Here is a 26,273-nt window from a genome sequence, read left to right as displayed (position 1 = left end):
AAATAAAGGCATTTTCAGCGTTATCTGCATTTGGGTCCTGCTTGCTTCACTCACCGTAACACCTGGTGCTTACGTAATCAGTCAGGCTGATCTTGATGAGCCTGAAGGGTGTTCTTTTCCCCATAATGTCACTGCACATTATGTCGCTGCACATTATCCCTCTTATTACACGGTCAGATACTAAACAAACTAAGGAATCGACTCCCAATATTAATTGAAATGATTTTATTGACATAAAATGATCATATTTCTTCCGCTTAGAAAAAAAACAACTCCGTTCCACGGCGCACCAACGGCTGGAAATGCGAGAACAACAACTTTTCGGCAGCACTGTCCAACTCTGTTCACAGTTTCTGATCCACTAACAAGTCCTTAAACACTGTATAGCCCATACCGTGTTCCTGTTAGTGTTTACTTCTTGTTTGTCTTCTTCTGTTCATTTATCTGACGTCCAGCGCTGCGTCTTTAACCCTTTTTTACTTTCTCTTTCTTGATCCTCCTTAGCAACAGAATTTACCAATCAGAATCGAGTATTCAACTAAGCCTTGTAATAAAAGTTGTTAGTAGCCTTAAGGGCCTACACAGTTGCTGCACTAAACTACATTTTAGCATTTAAAATACCTAGCCATTATTTTGCGTTTATTTTGGTGAAAGTAACTCAAAAGTAATATAAAAGTAGTGTAACTCATTACATTTCAGAGACAGTAATATTGTAATGTAACTTATTACTTTAAAAAGACAGTAATAAGTAATATGTAATGTATTACATTTTGGAAGTAACCTTCCCAACACTGCCAGGACATAGTTAAACCATACACCCCAGCACGTGCACTCCGCTCTGCATCTGCCAAACAGCTCGCTGCACCCGCACTGCGAGGGGGACCCAAGTTCCCATCAGCAAAAACACGTGGGTTTGCTATCCTGGCAACAAAATGGTGGAATGAGCTCCCCATTGACATCAGGACAGCAGAAAGCTTACACATCTTCCGGCGCAGACTGAAAACTCATCTCTTTCGACTCCACTTCGAGCGATAGAATTGCTAACAAAGCACTTATATACTAATAAAGGACTGGCTCATCTAAAGCCAGTTGAGTAGCACTTGAAATGTTTTGGCTCTATGAAACCTGATGTACTTATATGATTCTGTTTTCTTCAAGTTTGTATCTTGTTGGTCGAACGCACTTATTGTAAGTCGCTTTGGATAAAAGCGTCAGCTAAATGCAATGTAATGTAGTAGAGTTATGTATGCAGGGGATACAATGCTCAGACATATTATTGTTGGACCTGACTAAAACTAATACTAGGGTTCTGATACTAAGCAGCAAGTCGATGTGATAAAGAATCAACAATGTAGTCCACTTTTTTTTCTCTCTTGTGCGTTTGACCATGCAAATTGTTCTGAACCTTCTGTTCTCATTTCATTTTTTTCTGTCCATTCTATTTGTCTTTAACAGCTATATATTTCCCTTACAGCTTGTATGTCAGGCTTCTTCAAGGCTGCACAGGGAGACCTCTCATGTCTGCAGTGCCCCATCAACAGCCGGACCACCAGCGAAGGAGCAACTAACTGTGTGTGTCGAAGGGGATACTACCGCACCGACTCCGACCCTCAACAGATGCCCTGCACAAGTACGAACTGTCATGACAGAGCATTCATAGCAGTGTTGCACCCAGCAGCTCAAATCGCTGAATGTAATTTAAAAACAGGGAAGCAACAATAATACACATTAGGCTGCTAGTCTAAGTTAGCTCTTAGGGAAAGGCCTAGTCCACTCTTTCAATGTTCTGCAGGAACATTGGCATGATAATCTCTCTGGTCTATACTGTAATAGCAACATGCAGAAACTTTAACTATTTTTTAGAAGTTACTAAAAAACATTTTTCAAGTTCAGTTGTATTATTATATTCTCTGCTCTCCCATTCTCTTTCAGCTGTTCCATCAGCTCCACAAAACGTGATCTCCATAGTGAATGAGACCTCTTTGAGGCTGGAGTGGAGCCCCCCCCAGGAGGGCGGTGGCCGAGAAGATGTTGTCTACAACATAATATGTAAGAGTTGTGGCAGTGGGCGGGGGGGCTGCACCCGCTGTGGAGACAATGTGCAGTTTGTCCCACGTCAGCTGGGTCTGACGGACAGCCGCGTCCACATCAGCGACCTCCTGGCCCACACCCAGTACACCTTCGAAATACAGACAGTTAATGGCGTGTCGGACCAGAGCCTGTACTCCCCCCAGCACACGGCCGTCAACATCACCACCAACCAGGCTGGTGAGCCAAACGGGGTTACATGACGACATTTTCCACCACTACAGTGGTGGAAGAAGTTTTCAGAAGTATCATCAGCAAAATATAATTAAAGTAAACAAAGTAAAAATAATCATTGGGCAGAAAATTCCTTTATGTGTGTTTATAATTACATCTATACATGTGAAATTTCTAGATAATACATTTTTACTATTGTAGACAAACACAGTTCAGATTGGCATTTATATTTTAATAATTTGACTCTTTTGTGGCTTCAAGAGTTAATCCACTAGTTTAGACGTTTTTGGAGATGCAATTTAAGTATCTAAAGCTGTTAAATAAATGTAGTGGAGTACAATTACTTGATTTCCCTCTGAAATATAGTGGAGTAGAAGTATAAAGTAGCATCAAATGGTAATACTCAATTAAAGTACAGGTAGCCCAACATTTTACTAGTAAATGTACTTAGTTACTTCCCCCTTCTGGCGTTCATGAATCGGTCAGCAGTCTCTGTAGACTTTCTGTTTCATTACAGCCTCTTTCTTAAGCTAACGTTGTTCCTGTCTCAGCCCCATCGGCAGTGTCCATCATCCACCAGGTCAGCAGAGCACCGGACAGCATCACCCTGTCCTGGTCCCAGCCGGACCAGCCCAACGGAGTGATCCTGGACTATGAATTGCAATACTATGAGAAGGTGCATCAATGCTGCTGATGATGAGTTAGTTACAAAATAAAACAGACAGTCTAGATCAGTCTTTCCCAAAATAGCTCATTCAGACATCATGACAGAGACAATCTTACTGCTGTAGTAATTTAATCATAGTAATTAAACAGCATATTTCTGTTTTATAATCTACATTTTTGAATTTCTGATGATGTGTTTCAGAACCAGGCAGAGTTGAACTCCTCTCTGACGAGGAGTCAGACCAACACTGCAGTCGTACGGAGCTTGAAAGCTGGAACTATCTATGTGTTTCAGGTTAGGGCCCGGACTGTCGCTGGATTTGGTAGTTTTAGTGGCAAAATGTACTTCCAAACCATGACTGAAGGTAGGAATGACAGTTAGATCCACTGAATAACTAGATTCTGTAAATACTGTATGAATACATCTTGTTCGTCCAAATAGGTAATCCAGTCATGGATAACATCCATATTTTTAACCTGTAGAGGAATATAACACCAGTATCCAGGAGAAGCTCCCCCTCATCCTCGGTTCTGCTGCTGCAGGGGTCATCTTCATCATTGCCATCACTGTCTTCATAATTGTCTGCCGCAGGTAAGCCAATAATGTTACAGACCATTATAACAGTATAAAAATAATATTATTTTCATTTGTGTAACCAAACACCATGTAGTGTAAAAGGAGTATCCCCTAATGCAGTGGTTCTCAAACTTTTTCTGTCATTCCCCACTTTGAACAGGTGGGCCTTTTCAAGCCCCACCTGTTCCTCATCGCTCCAATAAAATGGTAGGCCAAGCTTAAAATTGTCAAATGTATAGTTCTACAACAGGGGTCGCCAACCTTTTTTAGGATGAGAGCTACTTTCAAAAGATCAGTGGGGGCGTGCCCCACACTTTGAGAAACGCTGCCCTAATGGATGCATCTGTTAGATAAGTGTCCTCAAACCAAAACAATTAGCTAAAATATAGTAAAATCTCTGAAAACTGAAAAAAATGTGAATATTCTCTGTTGGTTCCTGACTGGCAGCAACCCTTGTCACATTACATCTAGTCAGTAAGTTATTGCTATATGAGCCACCTCAGGAAGATAATGCTGAAAAACTGAAGCCTGCAAGGTGACTAACATCTGGTCTTAAAACAAAATATTATCAAAATCGAGGGGCTACGTATGGTAACCCTTGTTATTTAAGCACAGTCTCTACTGGACTCTATGGGTACTACCTCTCAACCATACTGAGATATCTATAACCGTAGTCGGCCCCCGGGGCCTGCCTACCTGAATGCGTGCACAAGCCCACCGTATATAAGGTGGCCACGCCTACCGTTCCCGTCATCCTACACTTCTCTTCAGCGAGCAGCATAGGACAGACAGGGCCCCGAGTAGAGGGCTCCGCCCTTTGCTTATATAACATGAGTTACCATACGTAACCCCTCTTTATATCTCTCACAGGCGATGTATACAAGCGCTGTCGTCCAACAACATCGTTCCACTCCACTGCCCCTGACCGGCTTTCTGGATAGCAGCCACACCCTCCTCTACCTCGGTTGTGACCGTGGAGAAGACTGGGCCAAGGCTGACAGAGCACACTCTGACGCGCTTACCTCGCCTCCCCCCGTATGGGCTCACTGTGCACCACCTCTCCCGAGTCCCTAAGGAGCACGGGGAGAGCGCAAGTGCCCCATGTCCCCCACACTCAGACACGCTCACCCTTTGAAGAGCAGAGTTGGGTGTAACGCGTTATTCGGTAATCACACTACAGTTACTAACATTGCCCCGACACGCGTTACTTTGTTACTTTTATCAAATCAGTCATAATCACACTGACAGACAAGAGGGGTTTCCGCCGCAGGTTTATATGTACATAATCTGCGCGACTTGCGCGTCCACATCTCCACGTGCAGTGCTGCATAAACATGGCTGAATCAGCGATAACTTTCGAGGGGTGGAGGTATGCCCATTATTTTGAGTTTGTCCAAAGAATAGACAGGAATGTGACGGTGAGGTGCAAACTGTCTCCAGGCCAGAAGCTGTTATCCACTGCTGTAAACACCACGTCAAACCTCAACAGACGCAAAGAACACATGCTAAAGTGAAGCTAATAGCTATGGACCCCCGAACCCAGAGTGAGGATGTTGTGAGTACGCCGTCGCCGACTCCGAAGCAAGAAAAATTAGAATTTGGAGGACCGGTAACCAAAGCAGAGATGGACAAGCTTGTAGCATCCTTCATAGTAGAGGAAATGTTGCCCATTTGCACAGTGGAATCACCATCGTTCAGAGATATACTGCGCAAAATACAGATAGCAGGACACAGAGGACAGCCATGGTCAGATAGGAAAACATTCAGGAGCTACCTGGATCAGTCTTATGCGACAATGGAAACTGAACTAAAGAGAACCTTTCAAACTTTAGCAGTCTGCGTGATCTGTAGGGAAGGGCGGGCCGGCCCTGCGATTAAAGTAACGAGTAAAGTAACAAGTTACTTTATGTAGAGAGTAACGAAGTAGTGTAATATATTACTTTTTTTTAAAAGTAATATGTAATATGTAATATATTACTTTTTTTCAGTGGCGAACTGTGTCTATCACAACTGGACCTTCTGTAGACACGCCGCCCCGCCCCGCCCTCTCCCTCCGCGGCATTATAATGTCCGTCTTTTCACTGAATTGTGGTTTTGAAAAGGGTACTAACAACAATTCCGCTACAACTTCATCTTCACCTGTTGCACTTGTAATTTCAACGTTAAAAACAATAAAACAGCATGAATTGCCTCGTTGCATTCATCTATATCCTCTGTCTCAAGCCAGTTAACTAGCGGGCTTTCTAGAGTACCCCGGAACCGAGGGAAACTCTGAAAGAATACGCCCATTGGCTACAAATCAATATATGATTGGTTGATCAAACTGTCAGTCCAAACGTACGCTCTCATTCAGTGCAACGGCCAGGGCATTCTATCAAGGATGTAGAATACCTTAGTTGAAGGATATTCTACCCACAGACCCAGAACAAGATCTGATTGGTTGCTTTCTTTTCTAACACAAAACCACTGAAATGCGTAGTGCATGGTCCGAGAAGGACAAACAAATCAACGTAACTCTGTAATATTACAGATCAACAACACAGATGCGATTCTCATTTATTCATTTTATATACCTTTTATTTATATAATTAAATCGATTTTGTGTTTGTTTTATCTGAATGTTCCAGGGTATTCTCTGAATATCTTAAAGGCCCTGACGGTTCGCCGCTGCTTTTTTTAGTAACGACCCCATCACTGGTGAAGAGTGTGTATGGACTATAATGTGGAGGGCTCTCCCCTCCTGCCCTAAGCAGGGGGAAAGAGTCCTCCAGCCCCGTATGGGCCCAGTGCGCACCACGTCCCCCGGCGCCCGGGAAAAATGTAAGCGCATTACGTCCGGGGAGGGGGTCAGATGCCCACTGACCCACAGCCCCCCTCCCTCCTCACCAGTCCTGTGTTGCCCCAGCAAGCACAGACGATGAAAAGGAGCCAGACATGTCCAAGAAATAAAACTTAATGAAGGGACCTGGCGTTGACCAAGAAGCCGCCGTGCATACAGTATGTCCTCCACACTCACGCCGTTAAATAAGGCTGTTGACACAGCCACAGCCCGTGTCGAGTGTCCACGGACCCCGTGGGGAAGGCTCTCCCCACCTGTCCGTAGGCATGTGAGATGCACTCGCAGAGCCATCCTGCCAGGCGCTTCTTGGACAGCGCTTTCCCGGCCACGCCGCCCCCGAAGCACACAAACAGCTGTTCTGTGTGTCTAAGGGCAGCCGTGCGCTCCACATAACATGCTAGCGCACGAACCGGGCAGAAGAGGTGCAATTTAGCCTCCCTGGCCCCACTATGGGATGGAAGACTAAAGCCCCCCAACTGAATAGCCCTCGACCTGAACGCACTCCTTAGGCTCTTGGGCACAAAGGAGGAGTTCGGTCTGAGTGTCGCCCTGCTCTGGTCACCCCGGATCAACAAGCAACTTGGGTGCACCGATAGAGCGGTTAACTCGGACACTCTCTTGGCTGACGTTAAGGCAAGTAGCAATGCTGTTTTCCATGACAGTGCTTTCAGGGAGGAGAGCTCCAGAGGCTCAAATGGCTCTGTGACCAAAGCCTCGAGCACCAGCGGCAGGTCCCACTGCGGGGGGGTGCACTACTGGGCGCAGCCTGCTGACCCCCTGTAAAAACCGCGACATTAGTGGCTGACTAAAGGCTGACCTGCCACCAAATCCCACATGACAGGACGAGATGGCTGCTGCATACACTTTCATTAATATTAACCCTTTCAAGCTGACCCAACACAATATACTTTTGTAGTGCAGTGAATTCTGCAAAGACAATGAAAACAACTTCTCTGTTTTGCTCACGCAACTGTGTGGCGTTTATTACCAACAACAAAAAGGAAAGGCAAGCAGATTGCTGGATACAATGTTGCTCATTAGCATATAGAAATGACACATTACAAATATCGCTGATGATCATCTAGTGTTATGATCTTGAGCATCCCACCCCGAAACATGCACAGAACATTGTGCATGGCAAACCATGCACTTTACAACTGCACTTCTTGGAGTTGCAAGGGGTCTCACCCTTGCAGCGACACCTGATCATCTCCAAAATGTAATCTCGGACACGTTTGGCATCTTCTGGTAGATGGGTTGGGATCAGTGACCTGTTACACATATCTTTTTTCCATCCAAATTCCTCTGGGTTCAGTGCTGGCAGCAGGTTTACATTGAGATTTCAGCACAACATTGCCTGAAAGTGGGCCCTCTTGACATTCTCAATAAAGGCTTCATTTGTTGGTGGTAGAGCAGCAAGGTTTGGAGCAGTCTTATGTCCTTTTCCATTATTTCCCCCCAAGACAAGTAGCCTTGTGTGTGACATGTCTGTGCTCTCCTTTATGCCATAACAGGCTAAGATTAAGGCAGTGGCTTGGACGAGGACTTGCTGGAATGGTGCATCCATGTTGCCAATGGCTGATAGTTCGTACCCAGCTTTCAGGACGTGGATGACAGAGCCTTTTCCCAACCCATAGTAAGACAGTTAAGCTACAGTGTCACATCTCGATATGGCATGGGCTGGTAATAGGTTCTCGACAATTTCTGAATGGTACATCCAGAATGGTAATGGTGAAGGAGTAGGATGAACACATCTGTGTCAGCAGAAACCACAGAGGTTTGATGGGCTTCTCCAGCACACCCCAGGACTTGTTGGACAATGATGGTGTCAGCCTCTTCCTGCTGATTTTCTAGCTCATATCGGCTCCTTCTTTCTTCCATCCTGATCTCGATGGGGCATGAGTCCTCCCCTGTCACCACCAACTTGTGTTTGTTTGTGCCCATAGCTGGAAAAGCCTGTCTTCGGTCAGTTCCTTAACCTGTTAGTACCCATCCGCCAAAAAACGCATCATATGCAGAAAACAGCGTCTGAGGGCTTCTTAATATTTAATAAACTATAAGTGTTTCATATCCATGTAACGGGAAGAAACTCAGCTAACAATTTTTAGCAAAAACACACAAGGCTAACGCTGAGCCTCTGAATTAGAACTGAGCGAAAAAATGCTAATGCCGTTAGCACAGAAATCATGGTATAATACCCTTATTACTTATCGTAACTGCACATCCAACATATCGAATAGCATCGTGAGAAAACACAGGATCGATAGGTACCTACCTAGAAGAAATCAGTTACCTTACCAACGAGCTAGCAAGCCAACCAAGGACAAGGGAGGCTGGCAGTCAATTATATTTTGAAGAGAAATTGACTCTCAAGCCGGCTCTCTCACAAACTCCGGCTCTGTGTGCAAGCAGACCGCTGCACACGCTCTGTCTCTCTCTCTCCCTTTCTCTCCATCGCTCAACCTCACTCCACCCTGTGTGTGCTCCTCAAGTTTGCCTGCGTGCTTGCCCAAGTTGGCACAGCGTTACAAATGTGCCACAACACCAACCAATGGATGTAGCCTATAATAAGACCGTCAACAGCCTTATGGCAACCTAAAACCCCTCTGTTTCCGTAACAACAACTCACGAGCGCCTCCCTCACCCCTCACAGCTAACAACAATCCCCGCCGGTACCGGTGCACCCCCTCTTTCTATCTCTCTCACTTTGGCTGTGAACTGCGGGCGCCTGATAAGCCAACATCCCCCACTTTCATCACTACAGCGCCCATCGCACGGGGCAAATGAAAAATGTAACCGGGGTGAAAAGGGTGTTATCTTTACTTAATTATGAATTTTGTTACATCAAGGCTGAAAATTCGTTTTTTGTGTATTATATTTGTATTATATCTTGTGGAAGTGCATATCCCCTGTCCTCCACCAGGGGGTGCTGCAGCACCCTCAGCACCCCTACTTCCCACAGCCCTGCCTGGAAACTTCAACCTGGAGTGACTTCTTCAGTTTGGACTTGGCTCTACAAATTCGCGTTCCATCCTCTGTGAACATGGCAAGGACATCCTTCACGTCAAAATCGCGGTCACTAGAGAACAGTGCAATGGTCCTCGAATAAATCACAATTAGGTCATACATTTTGGAGCCGCCAATTTCGATGGATTTGGTTGTTGTTGCCATGGTCTTCACTTTGCTTGAGATAGTGTTGTAAAATCCCTCTGGCCAGGTCTTTTCAAATTGTTCTAACTTTGCCTCCACTGTCTACACTGGCAGTTGGAGGGGTTATATTGCCACTGGTGATGTTCACAATGCTCTCTCTTGGATGTGTGTTGGGATCCAATGGATGGAGGCAGGTGTCTAGTTTCTGATGAAGTCCATCCCTGTCCTTGGTGTCTGCTCTAACCCTGGCTTTAGCCTCCTCCTTGTGATAGAGATGTACTCTTGTTGTATTTGTCTCCTCCTCTTCCATGTCCTTCATGTCCGATTCAATCTTGCAGCAGATGTGGCGGCTCAGGGCCCAGATCTTTAGTGCTTCTGGCTTCAAGGTTATCCCAATTATTCCTCCTGCACTGTGGCCGTACCTCATGAAGGTGGACTCTATGAACTGGGCTCAACAGGCCATTCCATCTTCCACGGATGTGTCAAGTCACATGTTGCCCTTGGAGGAAATAGCCTTGGACATGTGGAGGAAGTTTCTCCATGGAACGGAGGTAGTAGAGGCCATACCTGGCATAGTTGACATGGCCAGCTGCAAAGTAGTAGGGAAGCATCTTCCGGAATGTGGTCAGATGGAGAAGCCAGTCACTTGCACTGCAACCCGGTAGAGCTGCTGTTCACATGTCAGCATACTGAAATTCTGACCAGTTTCAGATGTAAGCTCTTGTACTCTGACCATGGCTGTCATCATTGTATCGGGATCAGATGGTTTCATGTCGATCAGGGGGAAGTAGAGTGCTTTTGTCTTGGCCTGGGGGAGAGTGCCCTGCTCCCTGCTATGTTTCGTGTTGTATCCATGGTATTCTGGGCAGTTGTCCTGAGTAAGAACTTCCTGTAGAAAACTAAGGTCAGCCTCTGAAGCTTTCGTAACCACAACTACTTGGTGAGCAAGTGACTTCAGGGAGCAGACAGCCTTTGTGTCTTCATCTGGTGGCATTGGAGGCTGTTTGGGTCCCTGGTGTCTGTGAATGTCTATATCGTATGGAATGTCTGGTGAATCTTTAGGGATCCTGTTGATCTTTGGATTGGTTTGCTCCTCACCCTCTTCAGAGCTCTGCGAGTACTGTGTTAGAAGGACAGTTAGTGAATGTGTGGACTGCTTAGCATTCTGAGAGGCTATATCAGCATCAAAATGATCCACAATAGCCTGAACTAGACCATTGTCAGCATTAAATATGCCAGACAACTTAAAATCTGCTACTGCTGCCTGAGATGCTGATTTGTTTAACCTGTGATACTCTGTGTTTGAACAACATACACCATATGAATACATGCTATTGATAAGCTTCTTGGACTCTACAATTTGTCCTGCTAGGTCTACTTGCAAGTTGCCTGAGACTTGAGAGTACTTGCGACAATTGAACCTATGAGCAGTGCAGGAAGGGTATTATCTAGCTTTGGAGAAACCTTTGCTAACAACATCAACAGAAAGTCACTTACTGACCCTTTGATCATGTCCTCCTTATTAATGCTGATGTTATAGTGTCCATTGTCCATTTCACTATTTTTCGCATCCTGAATGATTTGCTTGCTAGCTTTCACTGCAATGCTCTCCATGTCGTCCTCGTCATCATTCACAAGTCGAGGAGTCTGCGAGGCACAACTACTAAAAGCAATAATGTCAGCTATCCCAGGTGAGGATAGTACCAGAAGATCACTGCCAAATGTCTGCTGTAGTTGCTGGATGAGGGTCCTCCTAGAAAGCGTATCCCCATTAAGGTCTGTATAGAGTGAAAACAGTTCAACAGAATTCCACATTTTTGACTGGTCAGCTGTCATCTTCTCTACAACTGACGTAAAGGGAGGATCTTCGTCAGTGTCCTCTGAACTTCTACCGGCCTGCCCTGGGAGTGACATAAATTGGACAAATCTTTGTCGACAGTCAACATGGTACCGGGCATCTGCAGCATGCAGATCAGTAATTGTCCCCTGAAGACGATGTTTGACGCTTTTCGAAACAGCATCCTTTCGTTTTCCACAAACTTCTAAAAGAGACTTCTTGGTCTCCAATTCTTGGAATAAGAATGCAGCCCTCCATCTGGACGGGTTCTTATTGCCAATGTTAAGATTGCAAAATTCACCACAGAAAACACAATGCTTTTGAAGATTGAAAGGTTCATCTGAGTCCCCTGACTGTGGTCACCTTGCAAGGCACTTTTGAATCAGCTTCTCCAGCTCTCTGACGTTTGTGCCGTTCCCAGTGAGTTTTTGAGGTGTAACATGAAATACAACGTGTCCAATGTGTCCAAATCCAATGTTTCTTGAAGCTCAAAGTGTTTTTCATCACCATATATCTTGCTACACTGGATAATGTTTGCTAATCTGACTGCTCCTGCAGAGATCAACGGTTCTTTCTTCGCTTGGCAGTTAAACCTCCAACCAAAGTAGCCCTCATCAGGCACTGGATCCATAACCATGTAAACCCTTTAAAGAAAATAAATAATAAAAAAAAAAGTTAACCCTCCTGTTGTGTTCGGGTGAAATCTGACCGATTTACTACTTTCATCAATCCTAACTCTTTTTTTTTTACATTCGATTGAATTAAGGCTTTATGATATCCTTCACAGTAGACATTTGAACATGTACAATTGCTGATCAATTAATTGAATTTTTGATGATTTAGTCAACTTTGTAACCCCTAGATTCCACCGGGTCTGTCTGTGGCGCGTTACGGGCGCGTTACGGGCGCGTTACGGGCGCGTTATGGGCGCGTTACGGGCGCGTTACGGGCGCGTTACGGCTGCGCCGCGGTGCTCACGGCGATCGCGGCCACTCTAGTCAATGGGTGCTATTCCACCACACGCTGCGTGTTACGGCTCAGAAGCGTCCCAGAAGCGCCTCGGCGCAGGGCTCTTCTAAAATTAGGATGAATCCTATTTTTGATGCGGCGCAGCCGTAACGTAACGTCGGGCAGGCAGGAAGTGGAACGGTCAGAGCATATATAGCATATATATATACACACACACAAACTGATTTTGCAGACTCTATCCCTCCGTAGTCTTTCAAGTAGGAGGAGAAATGCCAGCGTTCTCCTCCGGTTTACTGTGTAAATTATATATATAAAATAATTATGATGATGAATGCATTTTTTTACCACTAAAATACAGAAACACATATTTGATTCATTTCGTTTATAACTGGAATATTATAATTATTATTAACTTTGTCTGTACAAAGTAGCCTGTCCAGGAAATATGCCCAAATCAACAAAAACTGCGAGCCGGCAGGCAAGACGCTCCGCTCCTGAAATGCTTCTGAAACGCGCCCGGTAGGGTTTGACGCAGGAGGAGGCTGAACCAAAACCGCGGCGCAGCCGTAACGCGCCGCAGACGGACCCGGTGGAATCTGGGGGTGACACCCATGGTGTTCCCGGTCAAAAATGACCGCCATAAAGAAATGGAATTAGCAACCATCCGGCTCAGATAACACACACACACACACACACACACACACACACACACACACACACACACACACACACACACACACACACACACACACACACACACACACAACCACACACACACACACACACACACACACACACACACACACACACACACACACACACACACACACATGCTTTGCTTATGGTTGTCCATCGAATCCGATGATGACGTCGACTTCTATCGGTGAGTTCTTTGGTGGCTGAATAGCCCTATCCTGGACCCACAAATCCTATTGCAGGTAGGACAAGTGTATGTGGTGGTAGTAGCAACGGCAACTGTAGGCGTGTTCCTCCTGAGTCTCCTTTCCTGTCTCCTGGCTGTCCTTTCCTCCTCCAGCATTTGGGTCCCATCCCGGCACAGCTGGTGCCAGGTGTTACGGTCAGCAGCAGCGTCCTCCAGGGCCTCAGGTCTGATTTTATATTTCTTTAACGCAGTCTTCAGCTGGTCTTTATAGCGCTTCTTCTGCCCTCCAGCAGAGCGTCGACCATGGTGGAGCTGGCCATATAGCACTCTGCGAGGCAGGCGGTTTGAGGGCATCCTTACTACATGGCCCAGCCATCGTAGCTGGTGCTGAGTAATTGTGGCCTCAATACTCCTGCAGTTGGTCTTCGAGAGTACTTCAGAGTGAGGCACACAATAAGTTACTGTAAGTTACCCAGGCTTCGCAGCTGTAAAGGAGGGTAGTGATGCAGATCGCTTGGTAGACACAGACCTTCGTGCGGAGATGGAGGTTCTTGTTTTGAAAGACCCTACGCCGGAGTCTCCCAAAAGCAGCTGATGCCTGCTTTATCCTGTTTTGGACCTCATTTTCGATGGTGTTGTCTTCAGAGAGAATGCTCCCCAGGTATCTGAAGGATGGTACAACAGACAGTTGTTCACCAGCAACAGTGAAGGTAGGTGGTGTAGATGGGATGTTGGCACTCCACTGGCAAACTACTTCCGTCTTGATGGTGTTGACGGTCAGTCCCATCCTGCTGTACACTCTCACCACAGCAGTAAGAACAGAATGGAGGTCTTGTGGACTGTGAGATACAAGAGCACAGTCGTCTGCATACTGTAGCTCAATGACTCTCTCACTTTGCAGTTTGGTGGTTGCCTGGAGCCTCCTTATGTTGAAGAGGTTGCCATCTAGACGAAAGTCCACTGCCACACCGCTACTGTCCTCAATCTCCTTGTGGAGGAGCTGGGTGACACATAGCAGGAAGATGTTAAAAAGTACTGGTGCTAATACACACCCCTGCCTTACACCTGTATGTACAGGGAAGGGGGAAGACTATTGTCCTCCTATAGTCACCCGAGCAGTCATTCCATCGTGAAATTGGCGGAGGATGTTGACAAACTTTTTGGGGCAGCCAAACCTGATAAGGACTTCCTATAAAAGTTCTCTGTGGACAGTGTCGAAGGCTTTGGAGAGATCGACAAAGGCCATGAACAGGTCCTGATGTTGATCTCTGCACTTTTCCTGCAGCTGTCGAGCTGTGAAAATCATGTCCACCGTGCTCCTGCTCTTCCTAAATCCACATTTTGATTCAGGCAGTATTGACTCGGTGGTGTTTTTAATCAGCCTCTGGAGCATAACCTTTGCCAGGACCTTACCAGCGACAGCAAGGAGCGAAATACCCCTGCTGTTGCCACAGACAGCCTTGTCACCCTTGTTCTTGTAAATGGTGACAATATTGGCGTCTTTCCATTGTTGTGGGACGTTCTCATCAGCCCAGACCTTGGTGATGTACTTGTGTAATGCTCTTGTACAGAGGTAGCCTCCTTGTTTCAATAGCTCAGCAGGGATGTTGTCATTACCAGGGGACTTGTTGTTTTTAAGGTAAGGATAGCTGATAGGACCTCCAGGAAGGTTGGGGCTGGTCTAGATTGTGCATAGGAGGAAGTGTAGGCAGGTCGTCAAGGACGGTGGGGTCTGCATCAGAGTCCTGATTTAGCAAGGTACCAAAATGTTCAGCCCATATCAGCAGAACGCTATGCTGGTCCTTCAGGACTGTCAGGCCATCTGCTGTTTTCAGGGAAGTGGTACAGCGGCTTATTGGGCCGTAGATCTTCTTGACAGCATTGTAAAAGTTGTGCATGTCATTTTTATCGGCAAAAGACTGGATTTTGTGTGCCTTTTTAGTCCACCACTCATTCTGCATGACCCGAGTAGCCCTTTGTACTTCCCGACGAATTCTCTGCCATTGCTGCCTGGTGTGCCTGGTGTGCCTGATGTGCCCGATGTGCTCTGTGCATGTCCTTCAGCAAGTCATGGATGGTTTCCGAGTTTTCATCAAACCAGTCTTGGTGGTTCTTGCTCTTATAGCCGATTGTTTGGGCTGCTGCCTCATATAGAGCCGAGCTGATAGAGTTACACTTCTGATCCATGGTGTTCTCAGATGAGCTCAAGGACAACTCTATCCCCCCTAGTTTCTCAGCCAGGGAGCAACAAAATTCATTCCTTGCATCAGGGTTTTCCAGGCGGGTGCAATGTAGTCGCCTCCTTCTGGGTCCTTGCAGCCGCAGTGGGGGGGGGCGCACTTGCATGTGGACCTTGGCCATGATCTTTCCAGCATTCTGCACCTCTCATGGCACGGGTGATGTGAACGTCTCTGATGTCACTTCGCCTCACAATGACATAGTCTATCAGGTGCCAGTGTTTGGAACGAGGGTGCATCCACAAAGTCTTGTATTTAGCCTTCTGCTGGAAGATAGTGTTGGTTATGGTCAGGTTATGCTCAGAGCAGAGAGTGAGTAATCTCAACCCATTTGCATTAACCTGGCCAACTCCATGCCTGCCAAGCACTCCACTCCATATGCTGCTGTTTTGTCTCACTCTGGCGTTAAAATCACCAAGCAAGAAATTCTTGTCATTCTTGGGGATCCGGCGAAGAGCCTCGTCCAGTGACTGGTAGAAAGAGTCCTTGGCCTCACTCACGGATGGCAGGGTCGGTGCATATGCACTGAGAAGTGTGGCGAAGCTCTTCTTAACCAGGGGGATACGGAGGGTCATTAGTCTCTCACTAATGCCAACAGGTGTTTCAGCGAGTCTTGGTAGTAGAGTGTTTTTGATGGCTAGTCCTACACCATGCAGATGTTGTCCTCCTGACGGGTAACCTTTCCAGAAGAACGTGTAGCCCATCCCTTCCTCTGTTAGAGAGCCTTCATTCAGGATTCTGGTCTCACTCAGAGCAGCAATGTTGATGTTGTAGCGACTCAGCTCAGCAGCAACCAATGCTGTTCTCCTATGAGGTCTGTCAGAGCTGCCATACGAGTCCAGGAGAGTCCTTACATTCCATGTTGCCAGTCTTAAGTTGCATGATTTCGGTGATTTCCGTCCGTAATTTTTATTTGTATTTCGACCGCGTTAATGGAATGGCCCGATAGGTGCGGTATCCTATCCAGGCGAGGTTGAGTGGGCAATTTTTAGGCCACCTTTTCTAGGCCCTTCCCCAATTGGGGTGAGCAGTGCGGCCCCTAAATAGGGCTGCTCAACGCACAGGGGTCTGCCGAAAACAGCTTCCACTCAGTCCGAGCTGTTAGCGACCTATACCCTGTGCTGCTGCCATGCAGGGTTCTTAGCTAAGAGCTTCCAGTTCATTCGCACCTGCTCCCGTCGCCAGAACCCCATCGCCGCCAGAATTCAACACGTTGTAAGGTCCAGGTACTTCACCATGGTCAGAGGTGGATACCTGCGCAAGGAAGTTTTTAAGTGCCATAGGGGGTGCGCACTTCCCAGTAGCACTATCTTCACCACGATCAGATAAACCCGGTGGCGTGGGTGACCCATGACGACCAGTCTCCCATCCTGGCTGCAGGAGGCTGCCGGGTCCTTGGTTTTTTAAGGCCCGCCTATAGCACACCGCCAGCGCATTGCTTTTCTGTCAGGGTGTGCTCCCTTAGCCTTTGCCTAAATAGGCTTACCCACAAGGCAGCGGGGCTATTTACCCATAGTTGGGGCAGGGGTTGACGGGCGTCAGGGCAGGTCCACACGACGGTGGGCCTATACGCCGCGTCTCTAGGGCCCCCTGCTGCTCCGAGATCCCCTCCAGTTTAGCCTGGATCCGCAAGGACCCAGTTACCATGTGTGGCCACGGGGAGGCACTGCAGGAGTCTTGGTGGTGGAGAGGTTGCGTACCAGAAGGAGGAGACTTACACACTCGGCTCCTCTTTTCATCCCCCGAGGGGGGCTAGCTGCGCGGCGGCAGCTGTAAGCAGAGAGTAGCAAGCAGAAAGCGGCATGCAACATGCACTTAGGGCTGGGCGATATGGTCTCTAAATGATATCGCGATATTTACTGACTATATCGCGATAAACGATATATATCGCGATATTCTGAAATGTCCTCTAAAAAAAAATATATATATATATTTAACCCCTTGATGTTTATAGTCACGCCAGTATGATGATTCTAGTAGTCCCTGCAACATATGTCTGCATTAAAAAAATCGACTAATAATGAAGAAAATTAACACATTTGTTGCAATAGTAATTTATGCACTAACTACATTACTACTTGTACTACAACATTTGAATCATCAGTTCTTCCTCATTTTCCTCAATTGTTCATATTTGGTTTATTAAAATAATGATATTGTGGTCATTGTTCAAAAATGTCTGCTATTATTATGAGTAGTATTATTATTATTAGTATAATGCGCTTTCTGTCTTCCTGTCATTATCAGGAATTAGACATGTAGCCTAATGGCTATGTATTAGATTAGATTAGAACCTTCATTCTCCTAAACTGCTGGGACATTTCCCTATAGCCAATACCTTTTATATTTTCTAATCTTCACTTACTTGTCAGCATAGGTCGGCATTGATGTACAGAGCCGACAGAAGACCTTGTTTATATTGGCATCATATTGAGAGGTGCAGTGACGCGTCCTAAAACCAGGAAGTAAGCTGCTCGTTCCCTCGACAAAAAAGCAATGGGATTTCTCCATAGGGTTTTGGAAAATAACTGGAAATAAGGTCTGTGGAAAGCAAACCTGTTTGATAAATGCACGTTTTGTTCAGCCGGATAATATCCACATGTCTACCCTACTTTTATAATTTTCGAATCATAAATCTAATCGATAGATTATAAAAGGGTTTTAGGACGCGTCACTGCACCACTAGAAAACAACTCCATCGATCAAGCTGGCTGAAACTTTCTCTCCCTCTTCTTCTCATGCTACCTGTCACTCTCCTTTAACTCCTCCGGTGACTTTCTTTTATTTGAAGATAGTTTTTTGCCCGGCGCTCACGGGCAAACGGGAGCCTGCTCGCGCTGGCTCCGCAGTAAACAGCTGTTTGCTTTTCACCCAACAACGACAACCGCCTCACGAAACACTATGTTGTAGCGTTAATAAACGAAACAATTTAACAACATTGCTTGTCAAAATACCTATACCACAGGACAATTTTTTTTTTTTTAAGCAATATTTTTTGTGGCCCGAGCGGGCAAGTGGAAAGTACGTTATGCTGGCCCGGGGTGTCTAAATAGTGCTTCCGAGTCAGCGGGCCATTTATAATGTCGAGCCCTGCTCTCTGTCACTCTGCATGTGTGTAATGTTTGTGTGCAAGTTAGACGGCGCCTGCGTGTGTGCCTGCGTGTGTGACTGTGTCTATGAGGGAGAAAGGAAAGCTCATTTTGGCCGCGGCGGGAAATTGATTTGACAACATAATACTCGATGTTCACGATGTGGTCATTTACGACATCGCATGTAGTGCAATACACGATGTATCGTGTAAGCTCTATATATCGCCCAGCCCTACATGCACTATCTACAAACATCTCTATTCTACTACGCTACTGCACTAGACGCGTCACACGCACCCTGTGCAAATTGCACACACACACACACACACACACACACACACACACACACACACACACACACACACACTCACACACACACACACAACTTCCTCTTGACTGCCTTTTTATTTTACTATACTTACTTGTTTGCCTGTCCTTGTTTGTCTACCCTCCCTCATACTGTAAAGCGTCTTTGAGTTGTGAAAAGTGCTATATAAATAAAATGCATTATTATTATATGTGTTTCCCCCTTATGTGCCCATCCCCCCAGGTGAATCACACCTGGCACACACAAACACACACACACACACACACACACACACACACACACACACACACACACACACACACACACACACAGAACAATTTGACACATTTCCGCCCTTATGTGCCCATCCCCCCACATGGATCACATCTGGCACACGCAATACATGTTCAGTGTCTGTTCTTTGTTTATTTACTGCAGTTTTTCATGTATGCCAGTAGTCTGATACAATATGTACAGTTTGAAAGGGTGTTAAATTAAATTTGGTGATGATTAATGGTTTTTGTGTTAATGTAATAGCAGTTAAAACAGGACCGGTCAAATTTGACGTGAACACCAAAGTAAGGGGGGGGAAACGAAAACAACAGGAGGGTTAATACACTTACATGTCCATCTATGCCAGCGTCTATGTGGTGGCGGATGCGGCGGCGGATGCGGTACCGGCGCAGCGGCGCTGTGAAAGTCCATGTCCCACCTATGCCAGAGCCAGCGGACCACCGATGGCAGCAGCCCACCAACGTCAGCAGCCCACCGGGAAAAGTCCCGAATCTCCCGATGGCCAATCCGAGCCTGCTCACACACACACAACTGAAACCAAAATAATTTACAGACATATGTAAAAATCTCTCATACACACACGTGAATGTTCTCACACACACACACACACACACACACACACACACACACACACACACACACACACACACACACACACACACACACACACACACACACACACACACACACACACACACATCCGGAGCGGCAGCTCACCACTTCATAAGGAGTTTAACAGTGACACTTTTCGAAATCCCGTTTGTGTCCCCCCACTTTACAAATAGGCCTATCTTTCTTAAAAAAAAAATACGCAAGCCGTCATCACCACGGAGGAGTACACAGCCTCTGTCAGCGAGCAAGACAGAGTAAAGAGAGAGAGAGAGCGAGAGAGCTAGAGAGAGCACACCTTTATCAATTTAATATAGTTGTACAAAATAAAGTAAGAAATCATTCCAATGTGTACTATAGGACAGTAAAAAAAAAAAAGTTTAAAAGGGGAGTGATTAGTAAAATATGCATACATAAAAAGAAAGATTGCTAACTAGGTAACATAAGATAAGAATAAACAAGTTTAAATGATTTGTTATTGGTTGTGATCATATTCTAAAGATGTTTGGATTAATGAAAAGTATACAGCTCTCTTTCATCTGAGTGTTGAGAGCTGTATCCCCGAGAGGATGTGAGGTCCACCCCCAAATAAAGTAGGTTAAAATAATTAAATAGCATAATTTATTTTAGTAAACACTGAAAACGGGTCCCACAGACCCAAACAGCACACACAGGTTAAAGGTAAGCATATAATAATGTTAAAATGTGCTAAATACTGTATATACACTGCATAAAAAAAAGGAGTTAAAGTAGCTCACGATTTGTTTTATTTTTTGAAAGTAGCTCTCATACTAAAAATGGTTGTTGTAGAACGATACATTTGACAATTTTAAGCTTGGCCTACCATTTTATTGGAGCGATGAGGAACAGGTGGGGCTAGCATCATGAGAAAGAAAAACAAATGTATAATAATGTGAAATAATAGTCATAAGATATAATAGTGTCCACAATAATCTTAGAAATAAAATACTTACAGATTATGCTTCATCAAGGTTATAAAAGAAGTGGATGGATGATCCAAAGAGTTGCATTCCCCAGTGTGTTTTTGTCTTGATTAGCAAACTCAAATAGCTAGGAATAATACAGGAACTGCACCATACCAAATACAATCTGGAGGCAGAATACGTATGACAACAAAATGTTGCAATTATCGTTTGATTGCATAATCACAGGGTATATTACACTTTAGATGAAATGGTTACAACATGTGTTAGACATGAAAAGCATATTTACATTTTTTTTTTAAATCCATTGTTCTGGACCTCAAAAGCTCAATGGGTGTATGAAGGTTCATCCAGCGACCTGTTTTGCTGGCTTTAAATAAAAGGGTTAATATTCATTCATGTGTGGACACATGACCTCCTTTATGAATAAAGATTGGAGAAAGCAAATTTGGTGCATTTCATTTGAGAATTTTGCTTGAAATCTCATAAATCCTTATTTTTCAGGGATTTGGGAATTTTGGGCATAAAGGGGTTAATATCCAACAATGCTCAAGGGATATCACCGGGCACCCTCTTGGATTTTGAAGAGGTACCCCCAAGATACAAGAAACAGCAGAGAAAAAAACTTTATCAGATGAAACAAGGTTCAACCCCACGGCTCCCGGACTAGTACATGTCTCCCCTGAATTAGGGGCTTGAAATGCTGGAGGACCAACACTACTGCTCGTAACTCTAGGGCAGGGGTATTAAACTAAAATTCAACGAGGTCCAGTTAGAGAAAATCTCCCCATGCAAAGGTCCGGAACATCAAAATGTCTAACTTGCTTTATGAATTAGTGTGACATACATTGAAGTAGCCTGTAGCTTTATCAACGTCTGCATGTAATCAACAACTGACTGCCAATCAAATAAAGAAAGTACAATTCAAAAACAACAATATTTATTGTCAATTAACATTGAACTATACAGATATACAGTACATACTGTGGATATGTGTAATGTTCCTCTCGGGCTGCATTTAAAAATAAAATAGAGAAAATAAATAAAATAGCTTTTGAAAATATATTTTTAAAAGTGTTTAATTTTAGATAAATAAAATAAAGTGTAGCAGCAGCTTGAGTTCCCCTTTTTCTTTGTTAACCGTTTCACATCATGATTTAAAAGTTTCAGACGATTATAGAACAATATCAGTCTTCACACATCATAACAATTGAACAGTTTTAAAGTTTCTCTTTCTTTCCCTCTTATATTGCAGTCCCTCACTCACTTTTTTTTAATTCAGTGTGAGAATTGAGCTGGAGCTTGTCCTGCCAGGAGTTTAAATCTGGGCTGAAATGGTGTCAGGGCCATTCTCATACACATGCAGGTGCTCATTGGTTAGCCTCGGTTAGCCTGCCCTCGAACGATATTTAGTTTTAATTTTGATCCTGTTGGACTGATCATATTGGGACTGCTTATCTTTTGTGACCTCAGTTCCGACTTGAGAGAGAATGTTTGGTCAAACACTTTGTGTTTTGTCTCATAGTGGCGTTTTGGCACATTTAATGAGCACCACGGTCTCTGAACAAATGAGACACACTGGTTCTGTGCTCCCAGTGGGCAGGATGAACATGAATGAGTCCGTCCACTCAGGGTTAAAAGCTCTGCTCTCACTGTCCACTTTCCTCTTCTTGGAGAGCGCCATGTGTAATTATTTGTCTCTCCCTGTCTGCCACTAACACGCCTGTTCACTCTCCTCTCCGCTTCTCTCCCTGTGCTCTCATCTCTTCTTCTCTCCCTGTATCTCTCACTTGTCTCTTTCGCCCCTGTCGGCGGCGGTTAAAATACAATCGCCCCGTCGAAATTGAAATCCCCTAATAATGTATTGATTATAGTTCCGGGTCCGTATAAGTCAGCGTCCGGGTCCGGATCCGGACCGCGGTCCGCCTGTTGCCGACCCCTGCTCTGGGGGTTGCTGTGTCGAGTTTCTGTTACGGACCCTACACACTGGGGTGATGTCATGCTTCGCCGAACTGCATTGTGGGAGCAAAGCGTAGCGCGTTGCTCGCTTCAAAAGTAGAGCAATGTTCTACTGTTGAAGCTTCGACGGAAGCGTCAGCCAATCTAATCATATGCCAGTACAAGCTCTAGCCCAATGACCATCAACTGGCGACCCGCAGGCCACAACTGGCCCGCCAGACCTTCTCATCCGGCCCGGGGGTGAGTGGTTAGTGCGTTCGCCCCCCACTTTTATAACGTCTCGTGAGTAATGTGCAGTACCGGAGTCCAACAGAGAGGCAGTAGCTGCGGGACAGTAGACTGTGTACTGCGTAGCCTTCACTGCCCTGAAGAAGAAGTGATCCTTCGTTAGCGTGAAGAGTCTGCTAAGCTGTATGCGCTTCGCAGTACCTGAGCGTGCTCCACAAGCAGCCCCCCCCGGTCAACAACTTCAAAATTCTGGGCTATATATAAAAGTTGCTGGCCCGCGAAAGAGTCTATACATTTTGGCCCTTGGACAAATGTAGTTGGTGATCCCTGCTGCTTGTGTGTCCAGGTGATTGGTCGTTGGTCTAGCTTCAGACATGCCCGCCGGCAAGCATCAACGCACGCCGCCGTGTGTAGGGGCCGTTAGAGACCAGCGCCCACCTATAGCCCTCTTCAGGCAGGTCCTTCCCCACCCTGTTCTCCGTGAACACTGTGATGTAGGAGGTCACCGGTCCTAGTGGAGATCCCCTCCGGAGGTGACCCGGGGACCCCCAGAACCAGAGATTTCCTTCCACTGAGGGGTGGGGGGGAGGGTCGTTTGTGCCTCTTGGGATCTAAACGCAGGCTGGAGAACCACCTCTGCAGGTGGTGCATATGCAGTAACCCGAGCAGGACCACAACGTGAGCAGCCGCCATGAGACCCATAGTCTGCATGACAGTCAAAGCTGTCACTGTTGCCCCCTGTCGCAGCCCGCGAAGCAGGGACGCACGTCTGCTCTCCGCAGCGCGCCTGCATCGAGCACCACTCCCAAATACAACGCCTGTTGGTGAGGTATGGAGGTGCTCTTTCTCCAATTGATCACATCGGATTGCCTGTTCCCTGGACCTGGTCATGAGTATGAGGTCGTCCAGGTAAAAGAAACTCTCATGCCATGGACACGCAGTGGCTGGAGCGCAGTGGCCACACATTTGCTGAACGTGCGTTGGGACAGGGAGTAGCCGAACGGTAATCTGTTTTACTCGTAGGCTACACCCCGGAAGGCAAAACGCAAATACTTTCTGTGCTTTGGAGCAATTTTGAAATGAAAGTAAGCGTCCTTCAGTTTGATGGTTGTGAACCAATCGCCTGGCTGCACCAGTCCCAGCAACTGTGTTACAGTTAACATCTGACATTTTCTGCGTGCAATGAGGAGATTCAGGCTGCGAAGATCCAGAATGGGCTTGAATTCTCCTGTCGTCTTGGGAACCAGGAAGTACAGGCAATAGGGCCCTTCCTCTTTGTCTTGAGAACAGACACTGCCTGTTTTTGTAACAGGGCCTGAATCTCTGCCGAGAGGAAACCTATCTCCCCTCGGGATGATCGATTTGCGCGCCCCGTCATAATGCCGTCTTCACACAGATGGTGAAATGTATCAATTGGAGGTATTACACTAGGCAAGGTGTGTTTTCTGACAACAACCCGTCGGCCATAATGTCCCTGCACCCACACAGCACTTTGACAGCACTCCCTGCTGTTAATCACACTCACATGCGCGCGCCCACTGGCTGCCTCCTATACTGGAGTTACAACTGGGGCGGCGAGTGGAGAATTGTGTCTCATAATGGGTGCCCAATTAACATCGTATGAAACAGATCTTGCCGATCTCAACGAGACATTATGGGGAAATGTGGCATTCTGGAGAGAGATGACCCTTACTCTGGGATAAATGCAATCGTTTTTACTGAATGCATTTTTCACACACATCACACTAAAACTAGGTTACAACACGTAACCCACCGTTCTTCTGCGGAGGTCCCTGAACGCACCGCGGCCACTCTCACGGGGGGTCGCGCGCCCTCGTATTAACGCTGTATTTCACCCACGGTGAAACGCATTAATCGGAGCTATTATACCAGGCAAGGTGTGTTTTCTGAAAACAGCCGTGTAGACATTGGATGAAAAGCTTGGTTTCGGCCGGGCTAGTGTTGGGGCAGAACCTCTGCTCCGTGCGTTCCTCTATGAGTTTGTTTTAAAAGAAGGACAAGTCAAAGCACCAGGATAAGGGTTAAACAATAATCTGTTTTAATGGTAAAAACATACAATACATCACCCAATCACCTAATCATCTAATCACGAAGCACTCTGCAGAGTACTCCGGGCTCAGGTTCTACCACCGTGTGAGACACGTCTCAGGAACGGCAAGTCAAAAACAAGAGCGCCGATCTTCAAAATGATCACAACATTTATACACAGGTGGGGAGGAGTTTTATCGCTTGCTCTTCCCTAGCTATTTGTTATTGGCGAGTTCACTTCTCAGCGAGCTAGCCAGTCAGTTGGCATTGTTCCATTGGTCGGTTTCCCTTCTGGGCGTCCCCAGGTAGTGAGTCCACAGTTGTTGATTTCATCTGTTGCTTCACAGTGTATGTGTGTGTGTGTTTGTGTGTGTTTCTGTCCCTCTGCCCTTAGGAAGATCCCCCAATCAATGATTTTAAGTCATGACAGAGGACTCTTTGACAGGACACATACTCATTCCCCCTAAACATCTTCAACACACACACATCCTATCATGTATCTTATCACACAAGTCACATGTTTTTCTTTATGAAAGCCATATTTGTAAATATCCAAACGTCATCGTCTCATGACATCTTTAGGATTAGGTAAATAACAAAGTTTAACTGTTCCCATGGCCTAAGGCCTTCCCTGAACTTCCCTTCACCCCAAAGTCAGCTTACTTTAGAATCAGAAGGACCATTGTCTCTCTAACTTGTGTGTGACCCAATCATCTCCTGATCTGATAAGAGTCTTGCAGGAAACGCACATTTCAACACCCCAACATCCTTATCGTTTCTTAACTAATGCATGCTGGACATGAATCACTAATTAACAGGGCTTTAACTGCATTATATTTTAGGAAAACCCCCTTTGGCTTAATCAATAATAGTTTTAGCACTTAACAGAGGAAGCCAGAGACTCAGGGCCTCTTCAGAGGTCTGGGAACTGCAAAGCAGATGTCAAAGGTCATTTGTATAATGCCTAACCACAGATAGCCAAAAAAACACACTTTTGATTACACATAAAAGTGGAAGAAAAGACTATTGCGCTATATTTAAAAGAGGAAAAATGTACTTTGTCCCTTCAAATTTAACACACACGAGTATATGAGGTGACATTAAAATGAATATACCAGAATTACACCTTCTTGAACTTTCTGCTATAAACACGTTACTTTAATCCTTCAAATAATTCAAATAATACTTCACTAGTCAGACAGAAACAATTAAGACCTAAAAGCCTGTTAGTTGGAGCAGATCGGCCAGGTGGACACCTGATGTTTCTGCCGGTGTGTGACTTTTATCGTCCTCGTATCTCAGCCTGAGCAGTGACATTCTCATTCATACAAAGTGTGAGAGCAAGAATCTTCTGGTTTGGGCTTATAGTCAAAA

The 26,273-nt window shown here is 45.6% G+C and overlaps 1 protein-coding gene across 1 annotated transcript in view; it reads left to right on the top strand.

Annotated features, from left to right (window-relative positions):
• Positions 1-22,629, top strand: part of LOC307035346 (ephrin type-B receptor 2-like) — a 91,295-nt gene extending 68,666 nt beyond the window's left edge. Inside the window, exons 4-9 of the mRNA XM_079674536.1 lie at positions 1,475-1,630; positions 1,933-2,268; positions 2,814-2,938; positions 3,131-3,293; positions 3,412-3,520; positions 19,457-22,629. Coding sequence (XP_079530662.1) covers positions 1,475-1,630; positions 1,933-2,268; positions 2,814-2,938; positions 3,131-3,293; positions 3,412-3,520; positions 19,457-19,673 — 1,106 coding nt within the window. The 3' untranslated portion in view covers positions 19,674-22,629. The remainder of the gene's footprint in view (positions 1-1,474; positions 1,631-1,932; positions 2,269-2,813; positions 2,939-3,130; positions 3,294-3,411; positions 3,521-19,456) is intronic.
• The last annotated feature ends 3,644 nt before the right edge of the window (positions 22,630-26,273 follow it).

This window comes from Notothenia rossii (assembly GCF_949606895.1).
Source record: "Notothenia rossii genome assembly, chromosome: 4".
Taxonomy (NCBI): Eukaryota; Metazoa; Chordata; class Actinopteri; order Perciformes; family Nototheniidae; genus Notothenia; species Notothenia rossii.
The sequence above is the reverse complement of the archived record's forward strand: the minus strand, read 5'-3'. Positions and strand labels throughout refer to the sequence as shown.